Raw genomic sequence first — 19,130 nt, 5'->3', positions numbered from 1 at the left:
AGAACATAATTGTGCAATAATAATATCTTATGTATTAATATTGTAAATATATATATATATATAAATATATATATATATGTATATATACATAAAAATATTTATATGTGTGTGTATGTATATGTATTATTTAACAATATAAATAAAAAATACTTATTTACAATTTATTTATATTAATTCATACATTAATTTGCATAATTTATTTATTATGTATTTTTTATTATTTGTAAATGAGCATAACAAACATAACATGAAAGAACATAATCGTGCAATATTAATTTCTTATGTATTAATTATATATATCGCTTAGACTTTTAATGCCACTCAAATGATCACAAGGCAGGTGTCTCTTAATGTCAACATGATTCTGTCTGTTTTTTTTTTGGTCTTGGATGTGTGTGCAGTGGCAGCATCTGATGAAACCTTGTGTAAAGGGGCATAAATGAAAGTGCTATTTCCCCCTGAAGGACGGAGTCAATTATTGTGTGACTCTTAGTTTTTGTAAACCGCTGATAAAAATAAAAAATTTTTATGGTTGTTTCCCTAGATTTTTGTTAAGATAAGCAGAGGGATGGTGGCTGGTATCACTCGAGGGAGATCAGGTGTGAATTACTAGCAGTGATGATATTCAGCTTTTCTCTCGTGGCTCTAGGGTCTTTGATGTTAAAACGTCCGCCTCGCAACCTGCTGAGAAAGTTTACTGACGTCCTCATTCTTGACGTCTACATCTCCAAGCTCCTACAAGGTTATCCAACGCTCCTATCTGTGAGTTTGAGATCACACATCCCTACTTCTGTTCCCAGCATGCCAACTGCTGCTGAAATGAGAAAAAAATTGTTGGTAGGATCACAAAGTCTCGAGAGATTGAATAGGTACTGTAACTCTCTGTCCTTGTATGTAGATGTTTTCATGAAAACAAACTTGAGAATCTCAACTATGTTTTCATAATTTCAACTGAAGAAAGAAAGAAAAAAATATCCATGTGTGGGTTTTTGTTTTTATATTCATAAGATATGATATAGTTTAAGGATTCGTTCACTCCAGAATGAAAATTGCCTTATAATTGACACACACCCATGTCATCCAACATGTTCATGTCTTTCTTCCGTTAAAAAGAAGAAAATTGAGGAAACATTCCAGGATTGTCCTCATATAGTGGACTTCAATGGGGATCAACGGGTTGAAGGTCCAAATTGCAGTTTCAATGCAGCTTCAAAAGACTCTGCACAATCCCAGCCGAGAAATAAGGGTCTTATCGAGTGTAACGATTGATCATCAAAAAAAATAAATAAATGCTTTTTAGCCACAAAAGCTCATCTTGCACAAGCTCTGTGATGCACACGCTTGACCTCATGCATTACACAATCACGTTGGAAAGGTCACCTCAAAAAAAAACTCTTTACTTTAAAATTGTCTGACATAATTTTACCTTTTTTTCACGATCAACGGCAAACGTAATCCAAGGGGCGAGGAAAATGGGTATTTACAAACAGGCAGGCTTGAGTCCATATGAGGGGCGAACAGAATCCGTGACGACGAGACAAAGGGTAAATCCACGACGGGAAGAATCAAACAATGCTAGGGTCAAGACACAAATGACAAAACTAGATCACAAGAAATAACTAGACATGGAAACTAGGAAAGGGCTCCGTAATGCAGCTAACACAAGATGAGTGCTAAACGCTGTACAATACTTGGCCCAGAATATTGTGAAGGGCCTCGTATTTATGCTGTTCGTGATTGGCTGCAGCTGTGAGCACAGCGAGTGAGGTGGAGCATGGGAAAGGTAGTCCGGGGTGAAGTGCAGCAGTCTGTGTAATGGCAAGTGGACCGAAGATCAGGACCAGACTCGTGACACACATAAGCAAAAGTGCCGTTTTCCTGAATTAACAGGTGTTGCAATTGCGTGATATTTTATTCATCAGTTCAAAAAACATTATTAAGTTAGTTACATTTTAAAATGAATATGGTGCATCTAAAAAGAATAGTTTTAAAATGATCAAAAAACTCATCTTTCGGCAATGCAATTGCGTTTTTTGTTTTTCCGACCAATTATTTCTCTCACAGAAGTTCTAAGAATTTTCAGTGGAATTGCTAAGAAACAAAATTGTTAGATTCCTCACGATTTCCATTTGTATGTAGCGCGTTTATTTCAGTAGCTTCAGTCAATAACCTGAGCTGAATTGAAAATCGTACAGGTGTGTTTGACAGGAATACCAAACCTTGACATTCCTGGTCAGTTCTTTTGATGCATTTTTTATTATTGTGTTTTGGCTTCGTTTTCGACCTTGAATCACTGTGTATCACTTTGGTGTTTGTTAGAACACATCCAACTCTTTTAGATTACAAACCCGGCCTGGTTTGTACTTTCTGAAGCTTGTTTTTCACGGCTTTAATAAACTTCATACGGATCCTAATCCCGCAGGCATTCGCAGAGCGGTGAGATGCTGTTATACAGGAAGACGGTGGAGGCAGGAAGGGAAGGAGTGAAAGAGAAATCCCTCTTCAAGAATAGCTCCAGAGCCGAGCGGCTTTTCCTGCTATAGGAAACCTGGAACGGGAGGGTGAAAGCCTCCCTAAAGCATTTGCTGACAGAAATTCAACCGTAATGGGAAAAAAGCGCACACTTCTCACAGCCGTTCCATGCCATTTTTCAGGACGCTCAACCAGACTTCCTGTTTCCTCCTGAGCTACTTCCTGTGGATACCAACAAATGGCTCTTCAGATTTGAAGGGTTTTTTCCTCATTTGGCACTGTTTTCTGTTATTCTTTCACAAAATAGAGGATTTTTATCTCTATCTGCTTTCTCTCTCATTCCCTCCACTTCCTCTTCCTATACATGTCCTATATCAAGCATTCATGTTGCTTCTGGACTCTATCATTCACGTTTATAACTTGTCTCTCTTGTCTTTCAGCATAAAAGGTGTCGGAGTTCATGGGAAGGAAGCTGAACCCGTCACTGCAGGTGTGTTGGATAAGGCACGACAGCATGATTATGCAGTGAGTATTAAACTTTTTTGTAAAGTAATAAGTAATCGTATTTTTTTTAAACCGTTATTTTACTTAAAAAAATAAATAAATAAAATTATATATATATATGTATATATATATATTTTTTTTAAGTTATTTTACTTATCATGGGGGGAAAAACTTTTTTGAACAGTAAGATTTGTATTGTTTTTTAAAGAAGTCTCTTCTGCCCACCAAACCCGAAATGAGTACTATTATTTAGCAAAAATGCTTTAAATTTAACAAAAGTTATGATAAAGACATTTATAATGTTACAAAAGATTTCTAGTTCAGATAAATGCTATTTTTCTGAACGTTCTATTCATCAAAGAAACCTGAAAAACATTCTATTCTGCTGTTTTCAGCGTAATAATAATAATAATAATAATAATAATAAATGTTTTTTGAGCAGCAAATCAGAATATTAGAATGATTTTTGAAGGATCATGTGATTGGAGTAATGATGCTGAAAATTCAGCTTTGAAATCACAGGAAAACATTACATTTTAAAATATATTAAAATAGAAAGCAGTTATTTTAAATAGTAAAAATATTTCAAAATTTTACTGTTTTTGTTTTACTTAAACAAAAATAATGCAGACTTAAAACATTAAAAATCTTACTGTTTGACTGGTAGTGTGTATATTTATCTCTTTTGGTTGTATCACAATGTTTGTTTGAAAAATCTGCCCAAAAAAGTACCATAAAAATAGTGCCATGTACAAGTAATCTAAATTAATTTCTAAGTTCATTGTTTCTAACGTCTTGCGACCAAAATGCCACCAAACTCGGCGACTTAGTTCTGTGTGAAACCTAGGCTAAATCTGTCGAAAAGCTTCAAATGTCTTGAAATAGATCATCTGGACCACTTTTATAGTGCCTTTTTAAGTAAACAATGACAGAATTTTCATTTTCGAGGTAGTAGAGGTAAAACAGCAACATGCATCATGTGGTTGTTTCTGTTCTCATTGGCTTAATTGTTGAGCTTGAGGCTACAGGAAGTGGGGATCTGTTTCCTGAAAGACATTCTTTTTTTGTAATTCAACATGTGATGAGTCATGCAGATTACTGAATGAGTCTTAGGTTGTTTTCATGCTTGGTTTGACTGATTGGTTGAAAGAAGGAGCCTTGTAGGTCCATTTTCACATTGTACTTTTGGATTGAGTCATGGTTTGTTTGCTTTGTCAGCAGTTTACTGCATGCAAAAATGCTAATTGTATGTCATAAGTACCAATTTTTCTTTGGTGATTTTCGACCACTTGTTTTCATGCACGTTGTGAATCCTATCCCAAACCAAAGAGACTCAGGTGGAGTTTCCTGGTGCTCAATCTTAAAAAAAAAAACTTTTTAAAAATTACGTTTTGATCTATTTATGGTAGGAAATTTACAAAATATCTTCATACACGATCTTAATATTCTAATGAAAAATCAATTATTTTGACCCATACAGTGTATTGCTGGCTATTGCTACACATATACCTACGACTGGTTTTGTGGTCCACGGTGACAAATATGAATATTTTGTTACATTTTGCACTTTCTTGTCAACTGAAATATTCTTCGGATTGACTAATAGAATCAATTTCACCCACATAAAAGCGGTTAAAGGTTAAGAAAACAAATTTAAATTCAAATTTGAAATTTTAAAGACCTCTTCATCAATATGACTATGACTAAAGCAGTGTTTAAAAAAAAAGGAAACATTGCTCTCTGCCTTGTCATTGGTCAGAAAAATAGATAGCCACACCCCAAACTTCTCTTATTGGTTGAGCTGGTTTTGCTGTGTGAGGCTAGTCAGGTTTAAACAACCACAGCAGCGGAGTCACTGTGTCTACACTGCTGAATGAGTCTCTGCATTGGGATAGAAGTAAGAAAAACATTGGAAGAATCATTTTTAAGTTGCAGTCATGCTTTTTGTAAAGTTGCATAGTTATCTAGGCCTATTTGTGTTTTTAAAACAAATGCACACACATTATTTATTGTGGGAAGCTGGCATGTTTGTGCTGACAGTCCTCTTGAGTTCTTTATTGAGGGCAACAGCTGGCTGTTCCCTGTGCTCGTATCTCACACCCAGACACACCCTCCAGTGGCACACTGATCTCTCTGTTTCTCTCTCTCAGTCTGTGCCTCTTTTTTTTCTCCCTCCACATGGACTCTCGGCCCCACATGAGTGCACAAAGAGAAGTCTATTTCCCTCCAAATTAGATTTGCTGGAGGAATGAGGTTTGCGCTATTGAAGCTCACCCAGACTGCAGTAATATTTAGTTTTCGTGCGTGTGTTTGTAGTTCTGCGACATAACTAAAGCTCACCGTATAGATCGCACAATGACTGGCGTCAATTTCTGTGTTCGCAATCTAGCAGACTGGATGCTGGGAAGTCACTTTTGACCTGTTTGTGAAAACACTGTAGACTCTGGACTAAAGATGGATTTGAGCTCATGTTGTTGGAGGCTGAGATGTTGGGTACGTGTACATTTATATGAAGTTATAAATAAATTTAAAATTTAAAACTGTTCTACTATTGTAAGTAAATTGTAAGTTATGTAAATATATTAATTAGCATACTTTTCATATATCAATTTTTATACTTAAACCCCTTAACTGTCACCATCCTGCTAGCGGGACGTCTTCACTATATTACAATTAAATCTAATAATGACAAACTATATATCGTTGGAAAGGTCTAAGACTCCTAAATAGATATTTTACTACTGTTACTTTGTTAAAAATTATGTAGGAACAGTAATAGGTTAATTTAAGAGTGCACCTCAAAAAACTGACATTATAACAGGAGACATTTTAATTTTACAGCAGTTTTGGATTAAAAGCTATTTTGTAAAATATATAAAATATATATATATATATATTTTTTTTTAAGTACATTAAATATAAACATAACAGTTTTATAGTTTCATTTTTTTTTAAACGATTTCACTTGATAATCTGCTAATTGTCTCCTTAAATAAGAGACCAAATTTAGGTTTGTATTTAGATGCGTTCATGAATTATACAAATTTTGGTTTGGACATTGAACTTTCACATCTATGTTCAAAAAAGGGGGATGACAGTTATTAAATTATTTAAATGTAATTTGTTCATGTATATTTGTGAAAATTGAATTGAAAATGAAAATCGTCATTATTTACTTGTTCATGAAACAAAAGGATATTTTCTAAAATATTCATGAAGCTTTTTTGCATATGTTAACAGTTCATAGTGACTACATTTGTCCTAAAAAAGGCTTTGAATGTGTTATTTTTCTATTGCAATTAAATATAGAAATCATAAATACATCCATAATTTTAAACATTTTATTTTTCCATGAAACATACATGGAGAGGTGCGGATTAAATATTACATTTTCTTGCATACATCAGCAGTTCACAATTTCCATGTCTGTTCAAAATAAATAAATAAATAAATAAATATTTTTTTATAAAAGCTCCTAAAATGACAAAAAATACTAGAAATGTTGTTGAAAATAATGCCTTAATCGAACCTAGTTTTTCTTCAAAAATCTTTGAAGACTTAAGATGTGAGTAAGTTGCATTTTGATTTTTAAATATCAGAATTTTTTTGGCGGAACTATGCAAGTCTGGCTTCGGGGATTTAGATATCTTGTTTAAATTCATAATTAGAAGCATTATGCAAGAAATGGTATGCAATATAATTTGCTAAGCAATTGACAAATGGATTGAAATTAACTGAATGTAACCATGCACACATTAGTTGTTCCACTGAGACGTGTCTCTTAAACGCAGTTCATAATCGCATGCGATTATCTTGAAGTGGTGATGAAAATCACAGAGGCTCCCCTAACGGGAGAAACCGTGAAGTGAGATTCCCAGATTTACTTTCTGCGTTTCGTGGAGCATAGGGAACGTCTGTTGTGGATTCCTGTGAATGGCAGTTGTCTGAAATAGCTGCAGGTGTGGGCTGCGTGCTGTGAGGAGAGAGCTGGCCCACTTTTGTTGTTTAATATAGACAGGTGGTGTAGTCTGAAATGAGACTGCAGCTGTTCCCCAGTCTCTCGACTTAATGCACATGTAATCTCATGTAAGCATGTGTGTGCGTGGATGTGTAAAGATGTTGCAGGCATTTAGGCAGCCGTTTGCCCCAGCAAAGTCCTGGGTTTCCCAGTGGAGGTTTTGCTCAGTCACAGCTGGGGTCTGCGGTGGGACTGTGCCGCTCCATGCTGGCCACCAATGCTGTCTGGTATAATAGTCTACTGGGGAACAGGCCAGTTAGTGAACGCAGGGCAGTGTGTTAGTGTTAATTAATCTGAATCTGACTGGTTCAGTTAATATGAAAACTAAATCTGACTGGTGTGATTTCATGCTGTGTCATTCAAATTAATCTATTTTTATACTTTTTATACTGGATTGTTAAAAAAGTGTTAATCTAATAATAATTCTATATTTTAAACAGGATTTATTGGCCAATGAATTTGATAAGGGATGTTTAAAAAAAAAAAAAAAAAAAAAAAAAGAAGAATACTACACTTCACAATAAGGTGTCATTTGTTAACATTAGTTAAAGGAGAAGTTCACTTGCCGAACAAAAATGTACAGATATTTTACTTTCTTTCTTCAGTTGTAAATAAATTGTTTTTTGAGGAAAATTTCAGCATTTCTCTCAATATAGTGGACTTCAATGGTGCCCCCGAGTTTTAACTTCCAAATTGTAGTTTAAATGCAGCTTCAAAGGGCTCTAAACGATTCCAGCCGAGGAATAAGGGTCTTATCTAGTAAAAGGATTGGTTATTTACCTATTAGGTTCTAATATGTACACTTTAAGTACTAATATGTATTACTAATACTAGTACTACTAGGGCCTATGATTTCCGCGATGCGGAAAACGCGGACGGAATCGCGGAATCCAGTCATAAAAATGGAATTTACTGAATAATGCGGAATGTCACGGAATTTGTCAAAGTTTGAGTTAATTAATCAAAAGCAGGTCATTACACTTAAATCAAACTGCAATACGGACTAGTATCTGTAAATATTACGCCACAAAAATACCATTCAAATGTGAATCCTGCATGTTCTGCGTGTCTCTGTTTTAATGAATGGAGCACACAAGCGGTTTTGTTTACTAACACACACACTGAAGCGTGTGACGCTCGCAGTGATTTTAGCATTTGACCGTTCCATTTTAGGAAAACTAGCGTCATATCATATACAGACACAAATGTAAAGGTAGACGTCAAAGCAACACGTCAAAATAAAAGTCTGGTTTAACTTGAAGACATTGTGCAAGAAATTATTACTACTATTACTACTACTACTACTACTACTAAAATGAAACTAACATTATTTTTTAGGGTATGATCACACAACATTTCTTCCATGTTTTAATTTTAATAGTAAATTTGCCAAAAAAAGTTTGCTTAATTTTCAGTAATTAAAAGATAAATTAAATTAATGTTTTATGCCTTCATCTGATAACCAGAACATTTTAAATACACAACACAGAATTTCTGAGGGTAAAAAACCTTTCATAAGGTTATTTTAAGAATAAATTTGAATAAATTAAGTATGTATTCAAAAAATTAGACATGCTAAAACACAGAATTTGATAACAATAAAACATGGTGAGAAAAAATAAAACATTTCATAGGGCCCTAAACATGTCATTTTTGTTAAACCTTTATTAAACTGAAGTTTCATGATTTTAATTAATAAGACATGCTCTGTAATTAATGAAATTTAATTTACCATTAAAAAGGAGGTGAGAAAAATTAAAACGGAATCCAGAAAAATGAATATGGAAAAAACAGAATTTGTAAAAAAAAATAAAACGGAATTTCGGTAAAAATAAAACGGATTTCATAGGGCCCTATACTACTAATACTACTAATATGTAATTAATTTTTACTAATATATACCAAAATAAAACCCTTTAGGTACAAACATGTACCTTTTGAAAAAATACTGCCCCAGTGACAGCTTTTGTACTTTTATTTCTGAAAGTGTTTAATAATTCCACAATTAAATTTCATCCCTGAGAGATGCAGATGTGTTTGTGTGTTTTCAACCTCTTAATCTGGAAAATCCCACTCTAAAAATGTCTGTCTGGCCTCAAGGGAGGTCCATAAGTAAGATTTGACGTCACGCCGCTGTCTCTTTATAAAACATCTTTGCTGGGTATTGATGCACGTGCGTTCATGCGCACATTGATTTCTAGCCAAAATCGCGGCGACCCGCAATTTATTCTGTCTGTTTTTGTATCGCATTCCTATTGAACGTCCGGTTAGTGTAAAAATATGAGCGTGTCTGAGTTTGCCCAGCATGACGGCGCATTACGGAACAAATTGGCCACTTTGGGACATATCTAAATGACTCCCTCCGCCCCGCGTTCACCACACACACTAAATAAACGCTGCTTTTTGAAACGGGGCCATTAGTCCTGAGGACTGACCATTACCCACACTGCAGCAGTGAGTTTTCAGCGCTCCCCCGCATCGCTCCGCTGATTTATTACCACCAGTGATACTGACCTTGTGCTTGTATGGGTTCAGATTTGTGCTGGTCACTTGCTTTATCTTGGCTCTAACTGAACTTTTAGGCATGGAGGGTGAGGTAAGTGTGATGTTGCAATGCTTTTTAATGAGTTAACTTGGATCATAACTTTGGCGAGATTTATATGCTTCTCTTTTGTGCTGTTTGGTGACTAGGATAGTCGTATGCAGGATAAAGTGCGAAAGCCTTTTAGCCTATACATCCTGCTGATTCTTTTAATTAAGCACCTTCTAAAATCAATCTCACCCTGTTGAACTGATGAATGATGCAAACCTGTAAAAGACTCTGAGATCCCTTGGGGAGATGTGTGTCTGTGAGGAAAAAAAAAGCTTGACTAATGTCTCTATGTGCCTGCTTCTTGCATAGCCAGCTTTTAGGGAATAGTTCACACAAAAATAAGAGTTTGTTTATAGTCCAAACCTTTATGTCTTTCTGTTTTCTTTGGAACAAAACATTTTGAAGCATCTTTACAGCCTAAAACGACAGTTCATAGTAACCCATGTCTGTCAAACTTCACAAATGTCCCATACAACCTATGCATTATATTCTATGGAAGCCCCATTTCACCACCAAAGGAAAAAAAAAAAGCTATGATTTGGCTATCAACATTGTCACATAATTATGACTCTTAATGTCATAATTTCAACATAATTTTCAAATTGCAATGAAAATTCAGAATTATGACCAGTTGGGATAAAGGCATAATTATGAGATAAAAAAATCTAAATTAAGATTACCTTAAAATAGTCATAAATATGGATTATGGGTTTAAATTAAAGGAATTATGAGGTTGAATTATTAATATTATGAGATGAAGTGATGACATAAAAATCATAATTGACAAGTTGACATTGTAATGAAATGTCAATTTGACAAAAAATGTAAAAATGATTATTATGAGAATTGTCAAAATTGTGACAAAAACATAATTGACAAGTCAAACAAAGATTTAAAAAGAAAAAAAAATTAAAAATATATTTAAAAAATAAAAAGACATTTATTACATGTCGAAATCCTGACATTATAATTGACAATCAATTTTTTATCTCATATATATGACTTAGTATCTTGATTTCCATTTTTGTCTTGCAATTATGACTTAGTATCTCATAATTATAATTTTTAATCTCATAATTTATGACTTAGTATCCCAAATTTGTTTTTTATCTCATAATTATGACTTAGAATCTCATATTTTTTTCTTATAATTATTATTATATCAATTTCATTTTTTATCTCATAATTATTATGACTTAGTATCTCATAATTGTATTTTTTTGTTTAATAATTATGACTTAGTATCTCTATAATTTTTAATCTCATTATTATGGTGTAGTCTCATAATAATATTTTTATCTCATTATTATGGCTTAATATCTCATTATATATATTTTTATTGCATAATTATTATGGCTTAGTATCTAATAATTATATATATTTATCTCATAATTAGGATTTAATATCTAAGTTTAATTTTGTATCTCATAATTATTGACTTAGTATCTCATTATAATTTTTTGTTCATAATTACAACTTTTTTTTAAATCTCTAATTATGACTTAAGTATCTCAATTTCATTTTTCATATCATAATTATTATGGCTTAGTATCTCATAATTATAATTTTTAATCTTGTAATTATGACTTACGTATCTCAGTTTCATTTTTCTCATAATTACTATGGCTTAGTATCTCATTATAATTTTTCTATCTCTAATTATGACTTAGCATCTCAATTTCATTTTTTATCTCATAATTATGGCTTAGTATTTCATTATAATTTTTTAATCTTGTAATTATGATTTAGTATCTCAATGTAATCTTTTATCTCAATTATTATGGCTTAGTATCTCATAAATATATTTTTTAATCTTGTAATTATGACTTGCGTATCTCAATTTCATTTTTATCTTGTAATTACTATGGTTTAGTATCACAATTACTGTGCATCTCATAATTATTACGACTTAGTATCTCTTAATTATATATTTAATTATGATTTAACAAAGTATGATCCCCCCCCCACTTCACCTCGACTGAAGATTTCAAATTTTGTTCATTTTTGTGTTTTAAATGTTGCACTGCATCTTTGATGCACCTTATTAAATATGCAGAATGCAAAATAAATTTTGAAAGCTGCAGCAGAGGGGAGGATATTTAATGAATAATGGGGTCTGTTCTTCATAAAAAGCTGTTGTATGACTTCAAAACGGAATACTGTTATGGCCTTTTTGGTGCTTTTTGGACTGTGGTAATTGTAAACTTGAATAAAAAGTGAAGATTGTTAAAAAAAATCTTTAGTTTAGCGTTCAGGTTTGTAATGGCATGGGGTTGCGTAAATGATGACATAATATTCATTTATGGGTGAATTATCCCTTTAACCGGATATGTTTCCTCAGTTCATTTGCAGAACCGGAGGCATTTAGACTCAATATGATCTTGCGCTCAGATAGCGCCGGCTGCTCAGCCAATAGGCAGATGTGAAACAGATAGACTGTGGCCGCATCGATCCAGCACTGACTTGAATAATAGCCGGCTGCTTTTTACCCTGAAAGAGAGAGCTGTTGGAGTCTCTGGACTTGTAGGTGTGTGACTGAGCTCACAGGCCAGCAATCGCTTCTCGCTATCTGTCCCGCCCACCGTCTCAGGGGGCTCCGCTCCAGAGACGCCCCAGAACGCCGGGCATAACCTGAGGAAATGCCGACGTGTAAACACGGCCGTGACTGGGAGTTTTCCGCTCTGGGATCAGTGAACTATGATAAGTGCGTGAGGATTCGGCCGTGGGAAACAGGCTGGTTTCTTCCCATAAACAGACACTTTTTGATGTGGTATGGGTTCATCTGAAGTGCCCCTGCTAAACGAACTCTGTGTTTTTAGATGAGCCTTTGGGATTTAGGGATGGGTCACTAATGGCTCACTGGTCGTCCATCAAATGACTAATGAGTTTATTTTTAGAGGCACTGCTTTAATTGGCATGTTGTGCTTTAGCTATTAGACGTTTTGCATGGTTAAACCCTGTTTAAAAGGGCAGTAAGGCTGAATTGTTGACTAGTTGTTTATCCAACTAATAAGGAAATTTTGGTCATTTAGAACAGCAGTTTTTGAACTTTTTGATGCCACAGACCCTCAAATATGAAGATTTTCCTTGCAAAGAGTGCAATTCCTAAATTATAATTTCTATATCAAATAAACGCTGTTCTTTTGAACTTTCTATAATCCTGAAAAAAGTCAGTTTTCACAAAAATATGAAGCAGCATATGAAAGTAATCAACATTGATAATAATCAGACGTTTTTGAGCAGCAAATCAGCATATTAGAATAATTTCTGAAGGATCATGTGACACTGAAGACTGGAGTAATGATGCTGAAAATTCAGCTGTTCGAAATTGTAATAATATTTCACAATATTACTGTTTTTACTGTATGTTTGATCAAATAAATGCAGCCTTGAAGAGCAAAGGAGACATTCAGAAAAATTTCAAAAACATTAACAAAAATGTTCTAAAAAATTACAAAATCTTTAAATGGTGCTTTTATTTTTAATATTACCAAATCTTAGAATTTTATTTTATTTTAGTTTAGTTTAGTTTAGTTTAGTTTACATTTATTATTTTAAGTTTTTTATTTTATGTTATTTTATTTATCTTCCAAAAATATTGAAAAAAAAATTCCAAAACATTACGAAATCTTTAAATGGTAGTTTATATTACCAAATATTTTATTTTATTTTATTTTATTTCATTTCATTTTATGTCATTTTATGTCATTATGTAATTTTTTTTTTTTTAATTTCAAACATGTTTTTAAAAGTTAGAACATTGAAAAAAATTCCAAAACATTATGAAATCTTTAAATGGTAGTTGGTATGGTATTACCAAATCTTTTGTTTTATTTTGTTTTCCAGAAATATTAAAAAAATAAGTTAAATAAGTTCAAAAACATTACAAAATCTTTAAATGGTAATTTATATTAACAAGCATTTGAATGATTTATTTTATTTTATTATTTTATTTTCCAGAAACATTTTTAAAAAGTTAAAAAATATTACAAAATCTTTACATTTTAATTTATATTACCAAACATTTTTCATTTCATTTCATTTTATTTTTTTTATTTTTTTCCAAAAACATAAAAAAAGTAAAAACATTACAAAGTCTTTAAATGGTAATTTACATTGCCAAAAACTTTGAATTAAATTTTATTTTATATTATGTGACCCTGGACCACAAAACCAGTCATAAGGGTCAATTTTTTGAAATTGAGATTTATATAACATCTGAAAGCTGAATAAATAAGCTATGGTTTGTTAGGATATAACAATATTTGGCTGAGATACAACTATTTTAATATACAGAATCCGAGGGTGCAAAAAAATCAAAATATTGAGAAAATCGCCTTTACAGTTGTTTCAAATGAAGTTCCTAATAATGCATATTGCTAATCAAAAATTAAGTTTTGATATATTTACAGTAGGAATTTTACAAAATATCTTCATGGAACATGATCTTTACTTAATTTCCTAATGATTTTTGGCATAAAAGAAAAATCAATAATTTTGACCCATACAATGTATTTTTGGCTATTGCTACAAATATAACCCAGCGACTTAAGACTGGTTTTGTGCTCCAGGGTCACATATATATTTATTTATTTTTTATTTATTTATTTATTTTTTTTTACATTTTCTGTTTGTACACTAGTTATTTGCACTCCAGTTTGCAAACCCCTGGTTTAGTGCAACCCTTCTCTGATTTGGGCTCCAGACTTCAACATGACGTCTTATTTTTTCTTCCCATCTGCCTTGAATAAGTGAATAAATGGCTATACGTTGACATCGTCCTCACCCGTTGACTCTCTGTCTCTTTTCCTCTTTGCAGGGAACGAGAGATCCCGTGTTCCTCACTGGAGTGAGTTTCCCACCTGATTGGCCCGTCTACAGCGAGACACTTATTAAACTCAGCGTCTACGGTGCAAACGACGGCCACCAGCAGACGGTGAGTAAAGCGGCTATACTTTTCACTTCGGATGAAATGTGATCTAGGGACTCGTTTTAGTTCCTTTCAGTTTTGCTTGTGCAGATCTCAGTTTCTCGTTCATGTATTTCTTGTGGTGCTGATTTGGGACATGGACTGTCTAGGTTGGGGCTTCTGGGGCCCAAATGTTGTTTGCAAGGCCCTGAATATATATTTTTTTCATTTAATCACCTGCTTGGTAATGTTTGTCACAAAATCATTCAGAGCTGCAGCTTCAGTCTATAAATCAGACGTCGTCTTGCAAGCCACATGTTTGATTATTTTGCATAAAGTCTGGCACATTGACGTTTATTCCGCTGCGAATTGACAGCTCATTTAATTTGTGTCGCATCGGTCCGTTCTGCAGACAACACTAAAGAAATTAGATATTATTTCACAGACAAAATCTGAAGTCAAAGCAGGAGAAACAGATGAGCTTGAGAAATATGCCAACTTTAAGACTTGAGTCTGGACACTTTTCAAATATCTTTTGTTTAGACGCGAGGACATGAGACACAAACTTATAGACTTATAGACAAACTTATAGAAACTGATTGCAACTTTTTTAGTTTTTTTTTTTTAGTAGTTTTTTGTGTGGGTTTTTAAATTTTTGTATACAAATATTTTAAATATTCTTTTAAAATTTAGATTTTCAGTTTATTTAGTTTATTTTAGTACTTTAAACAAAATTAAGAATTATTGCCATGGCTACTAGTTGCAATTAAAAAAAATAAATAAATAATTATAATAATGATTTTTTTTTTTTTTTTTTTAATATTATTGTAAAATATTTTATTTTACAATATTTATATATTTTATTACTTAAAATAAATGAATATTAGAAATATTGCCTTGGCAACCAGCTGAAATCAAATCAAATAATGAATATTTAATAACTTTTAAAATATTATTTAAAAATATTTGATCTAAAAATATTTATTTATTTTAGTACTTCAAACAAAAATGAGAAATATTGCCTTGGCTACGCAACTGAAATAAAATAAAAAATTAAAAAATAATAAAATAATGAATATAATGAAAAAAATGAATAATAATATTTATTATAAATTATTATAAATTAATTATATTACAAACTATTTGATTTAAAAATATTTATTTATTTTAGTATGTAAACTAAATGAAAATGAGAAATATTACCTCAGCAACTTTCTGAAATAAAAATAATAATAATAATAATAATAATAAAAAATAACAAATAATTAATAATTTTTAAAATATTATTAAAAACATTTGTTCTAAAATAGTTATGAAATAAAATAAAAACTTAAAAATAATACAATAAAAAAGTATAAAACGAATAATTAATAATTAATAATTAATCATTTTAAAAATCATTTTAAAAATTTTTGATCTAAAAAGTAACTAAACATAAACATAAACTAAATGAAAATGAGAAATAATGCCTTGGCAGGTAGCTGAAATAAAATACGAATAATACAATAATGAAAATATTGAATAATGAATATTTTTAAAAAATCACTGAAAAATATTTTATAAAAATATATTTATTTAGTGCTTAAACTAAATGTAAATGAGAAATATCGCCTTGGCAACTAGCTGAAAAAAAAATTAAAATAATAAATAATCATTATTTGTATAATGAATACTTATGAATAATGAATAATATTTCATTTAAAAAGGATTATTTATTTTAGTACTTAAACTAAACAAAAATGAGAAATATTTCAGCTAGCTGAAATGAAAAAAATCAATAATAAATTAAATTATTTGTACAAATATTTGATTTCAGCTAATGTTTAGTTTACTTCAATTAATAAAATTAGACTTTAAAAATATAATATTTTAAATTAGATTTTATTTTTATATTTTCAGTTTACATTATATATTATATAATGTTTATATATATATTTATATATATATATATATATATATATATAGTTTTAGTTTTAGTTATTTTAGTACTTAAATTAAACAGAAATTAAAAATATTGCCTTTGCAACTATGTGAAATAAAATAAATAATTTAAAAAAAATGAAGTGATGTAAGTTTTTTACAAATATTTCGTAGTACTAAAAATAGTTAAGTAATAAAAAAATGTTTTGTTATGGTTTTAAGCTTTAGTTTTGCTTTAATTTAGCTTTAGTTTTGGTGATATTAGATATGTAATGGCACTTAACACATAGAGTTTATCACTACACACCTTTAGCTTAACTGAATTAAGCACCTGGTCAGTGCTCTGTGTGTTTGTCGTGTTGATTCGCCCCCTGAGAGAGTCAGGACCCTCATTACATTCATTTCCCACAGCAGACATCGAGGTGCTGTGGCCCAGTGGTTAAAGATCAAGGCTGTTAACTGAAAGCACGTGGGTTTAAATCTGTGAGCTGTCATCACTGTGCCTTCGAGCATGACTCTACAGCCCTCGATTCCTCCTGCGAGATCGTCCGCGTTTGATTCATTCCCTTGCATTCAAACGGTTGGTTTCAGTGAATCACTTCCAAACCGCTTTGTATACTGCCAAGCCTCAGTAAGCAGGACATTAGCAGAAGATGCTTAATGAAAGCGAGAGAGAGTTTTTGACATTCTGAGCAGGTTTCATTTGAGCATCATTTCCTCGTGCGCCCGTAGCTCCGTGCTTTAGTATTCCTGGACGAGTCCTGCCTCACCTGCATGAATAAGAGAGCAGTAAGAGCAATGGGCAGACGGAAACACTTCCTGATTGCTCTGCCTGGATTTGATCTTGCCGGAGGGCATGAAGTCAGAACGGACAGCAGGACTGCATGCCATCTCACATATATAGATAAAAATAATAGCAGGGCTATTCCTGCTCTACCTTACCAATATGATTCTCAAGCTCAGGCACTTCAACTTTAATTACGGTATAACTTATTTGCATAATGGCAGGAAAATTAACAGGATGGTCATAAAAAGATGAAGTTAGTCATGTCATGGTCAATTTAAAGTTTCTTTTTTTTGATAACTTTTTTTCTTTTTTTTCGGTCTTTTGAAACTTTGATACAAATTTTACTGATTTCTGAGTAAGTAATATTTAAAAAAGTAGGATATAATTTAAATGATTAGATTTCTATATTATATTATTATTAATATATAAATCCTATATATTATTAGATTAATTAATATTAAACCTATCATATGTGTTATAAAAATATAATATAAACAAAATTAAAATGTGTATGTATGTGTATGTATATATATATATATATATATATATATATATATTATTAGATTAATTAATATTAAATCTATCATATGTGTTATAAAAATATAATATAAACAAAATTAAAATGTGTATGTATGTGTATGTATATATATATATATATATATAAAATTAGAAATTATAATTAATTTATATTTAATTATAATTTCAAATTTTATAATATATAATGTATCAAATTATAATGTTTTCTAATTAAATGTATCATATGTGTTATAAAAATATAATATATATATATAAAATATAAATGTTTATATATTTTTTATTATATATTAATCGTATGTATGTAATGTATTTTGTGTGTGTGTGTGTGCGTATATATGTATATATATATATATGTTAAGAATAGAAATAATTATATATATATATATATTAAATAAAATTAAATGTTACATTACATTTACAGTAATATACAAAATAAAAATGTTGTATTTTTATTTTTGATATATAATAAGATTTTGTTGTTTTTTTGTAATAATGTATAATATAGAAGTTATTTGTTTGTTTATTTAAATGATTATATTTATAATTATATATTATGTTAATATGAAAATATCAATCATATATATTCATATATTAATTTAAATTAAATGTATCATGTTTTATAGAAATATATACAAAAAATAAACGTTTACACATTTTATATATTATATTAATATGAATATATCAGTTATGTATATTCATGTATTAATTACAATTAAATGTGTGTTAGACATATTTACAAAATATAATTTTTTTACACATTTTAGCGATATATTATGTATGTATGTTATGTACTAAATACGTTTTATATGTTATATATATATATATATATATATATATATATATATAAAAATTATAATTAAGTACAATTTTTATATTGAACATGAATATATAATTAAAATGAAAAAATATATTATTACATTTACAAAATATAAATATTGTATTTTTATTTTCATTATTATAAGATTTTATATTATGTTGTTGTGTATAATAATGTATAATGTTGAATATATTTATTTATTTATTTATTTATTTATTTATTAATAAGTAATTATGTATAATAACAACCAGGAACATGACAACATTCAGTCAATCCAAAGATAGATAGATAGATAGATAGATAGATAGATAGATAGATAGATAGATAGATAGATAGATAGATAGATAGATAGATAGATACTGTTTTTCACATCTTTGTCCAGAATATTAAAACATATGTGATGGGCACATGTAGATGTACTGTGTAATATTAATGACCCACAGCACTACAAGAGCACAATATTCTCAAGAGGTTGAAATCCCAGGAATAGACTTTGTATATGTACTATATAAACAGTGCAAACTCCTGAACCCACAGCAGGGGTTTTGGAGTGGAATAGGGTCCGTTTCTGTC

The 19,130-nt window shown here is 30.9% G+C and overlaps 1 protein-coding gene across 4 annotated transcripts in view; it reads left to right on the top strand.

The window, feature by feature from the left end:
- Nucleotides 1–2,886: 2,886 nt before the first annotated feature.
- Nucleotides 2,887–19,130, top strand: part of inpp4b (inositol polyphosphate-4-phosphatase type II B) — a 192,064-nt gene continuing 175,820 nt past the window's right edge. Inside the window, exons 1-2 of one of the 4 annotated variants that reach the window (XM_051107192.1) lie at nucleotides 2,887–2,997; nucleotides 14,407–14,523. Coding sequence is in view for 3 of the 4 variants with exons in the window: in XM_051107122.1 (XP_050963079.1) it covers nucleotides 5,431–5,469; nucleotides 14,407–14,523 (156 nt within the window). In the remaining variant the exon portion in view is untranslated. Of the gene's footprint in view, nucleotides 2,998–5,304; nucleotides 5,470–9,414; nucleotides 9,591–14,406; nucleotides 14,524–19,130 lie in introns of those variants that run through there. The other 3 variants (XM_051107122.1, XM_051107142.1, XM_051107131.1) reach the window with 3 other exon arrangements.

This window comes from Labeo rohita, chromosome 1 (genome assembly GCF_022985175.1).
Source record: "Labeo rohita strain BAU-BD-2019 chromosome 1, IGBB_LRoh.1.0, whole genome shotgun sequence".
Classification (NCBI taxonomy): Eukaryota; Metazoa; Chordata; class Actinopteri; order Cypriniformes; family Cyprinidae; genus Labeo; species Labeo rohita.
This window is presented reverse-complemented; position numbering and strand designations above follow the sequence as displayed.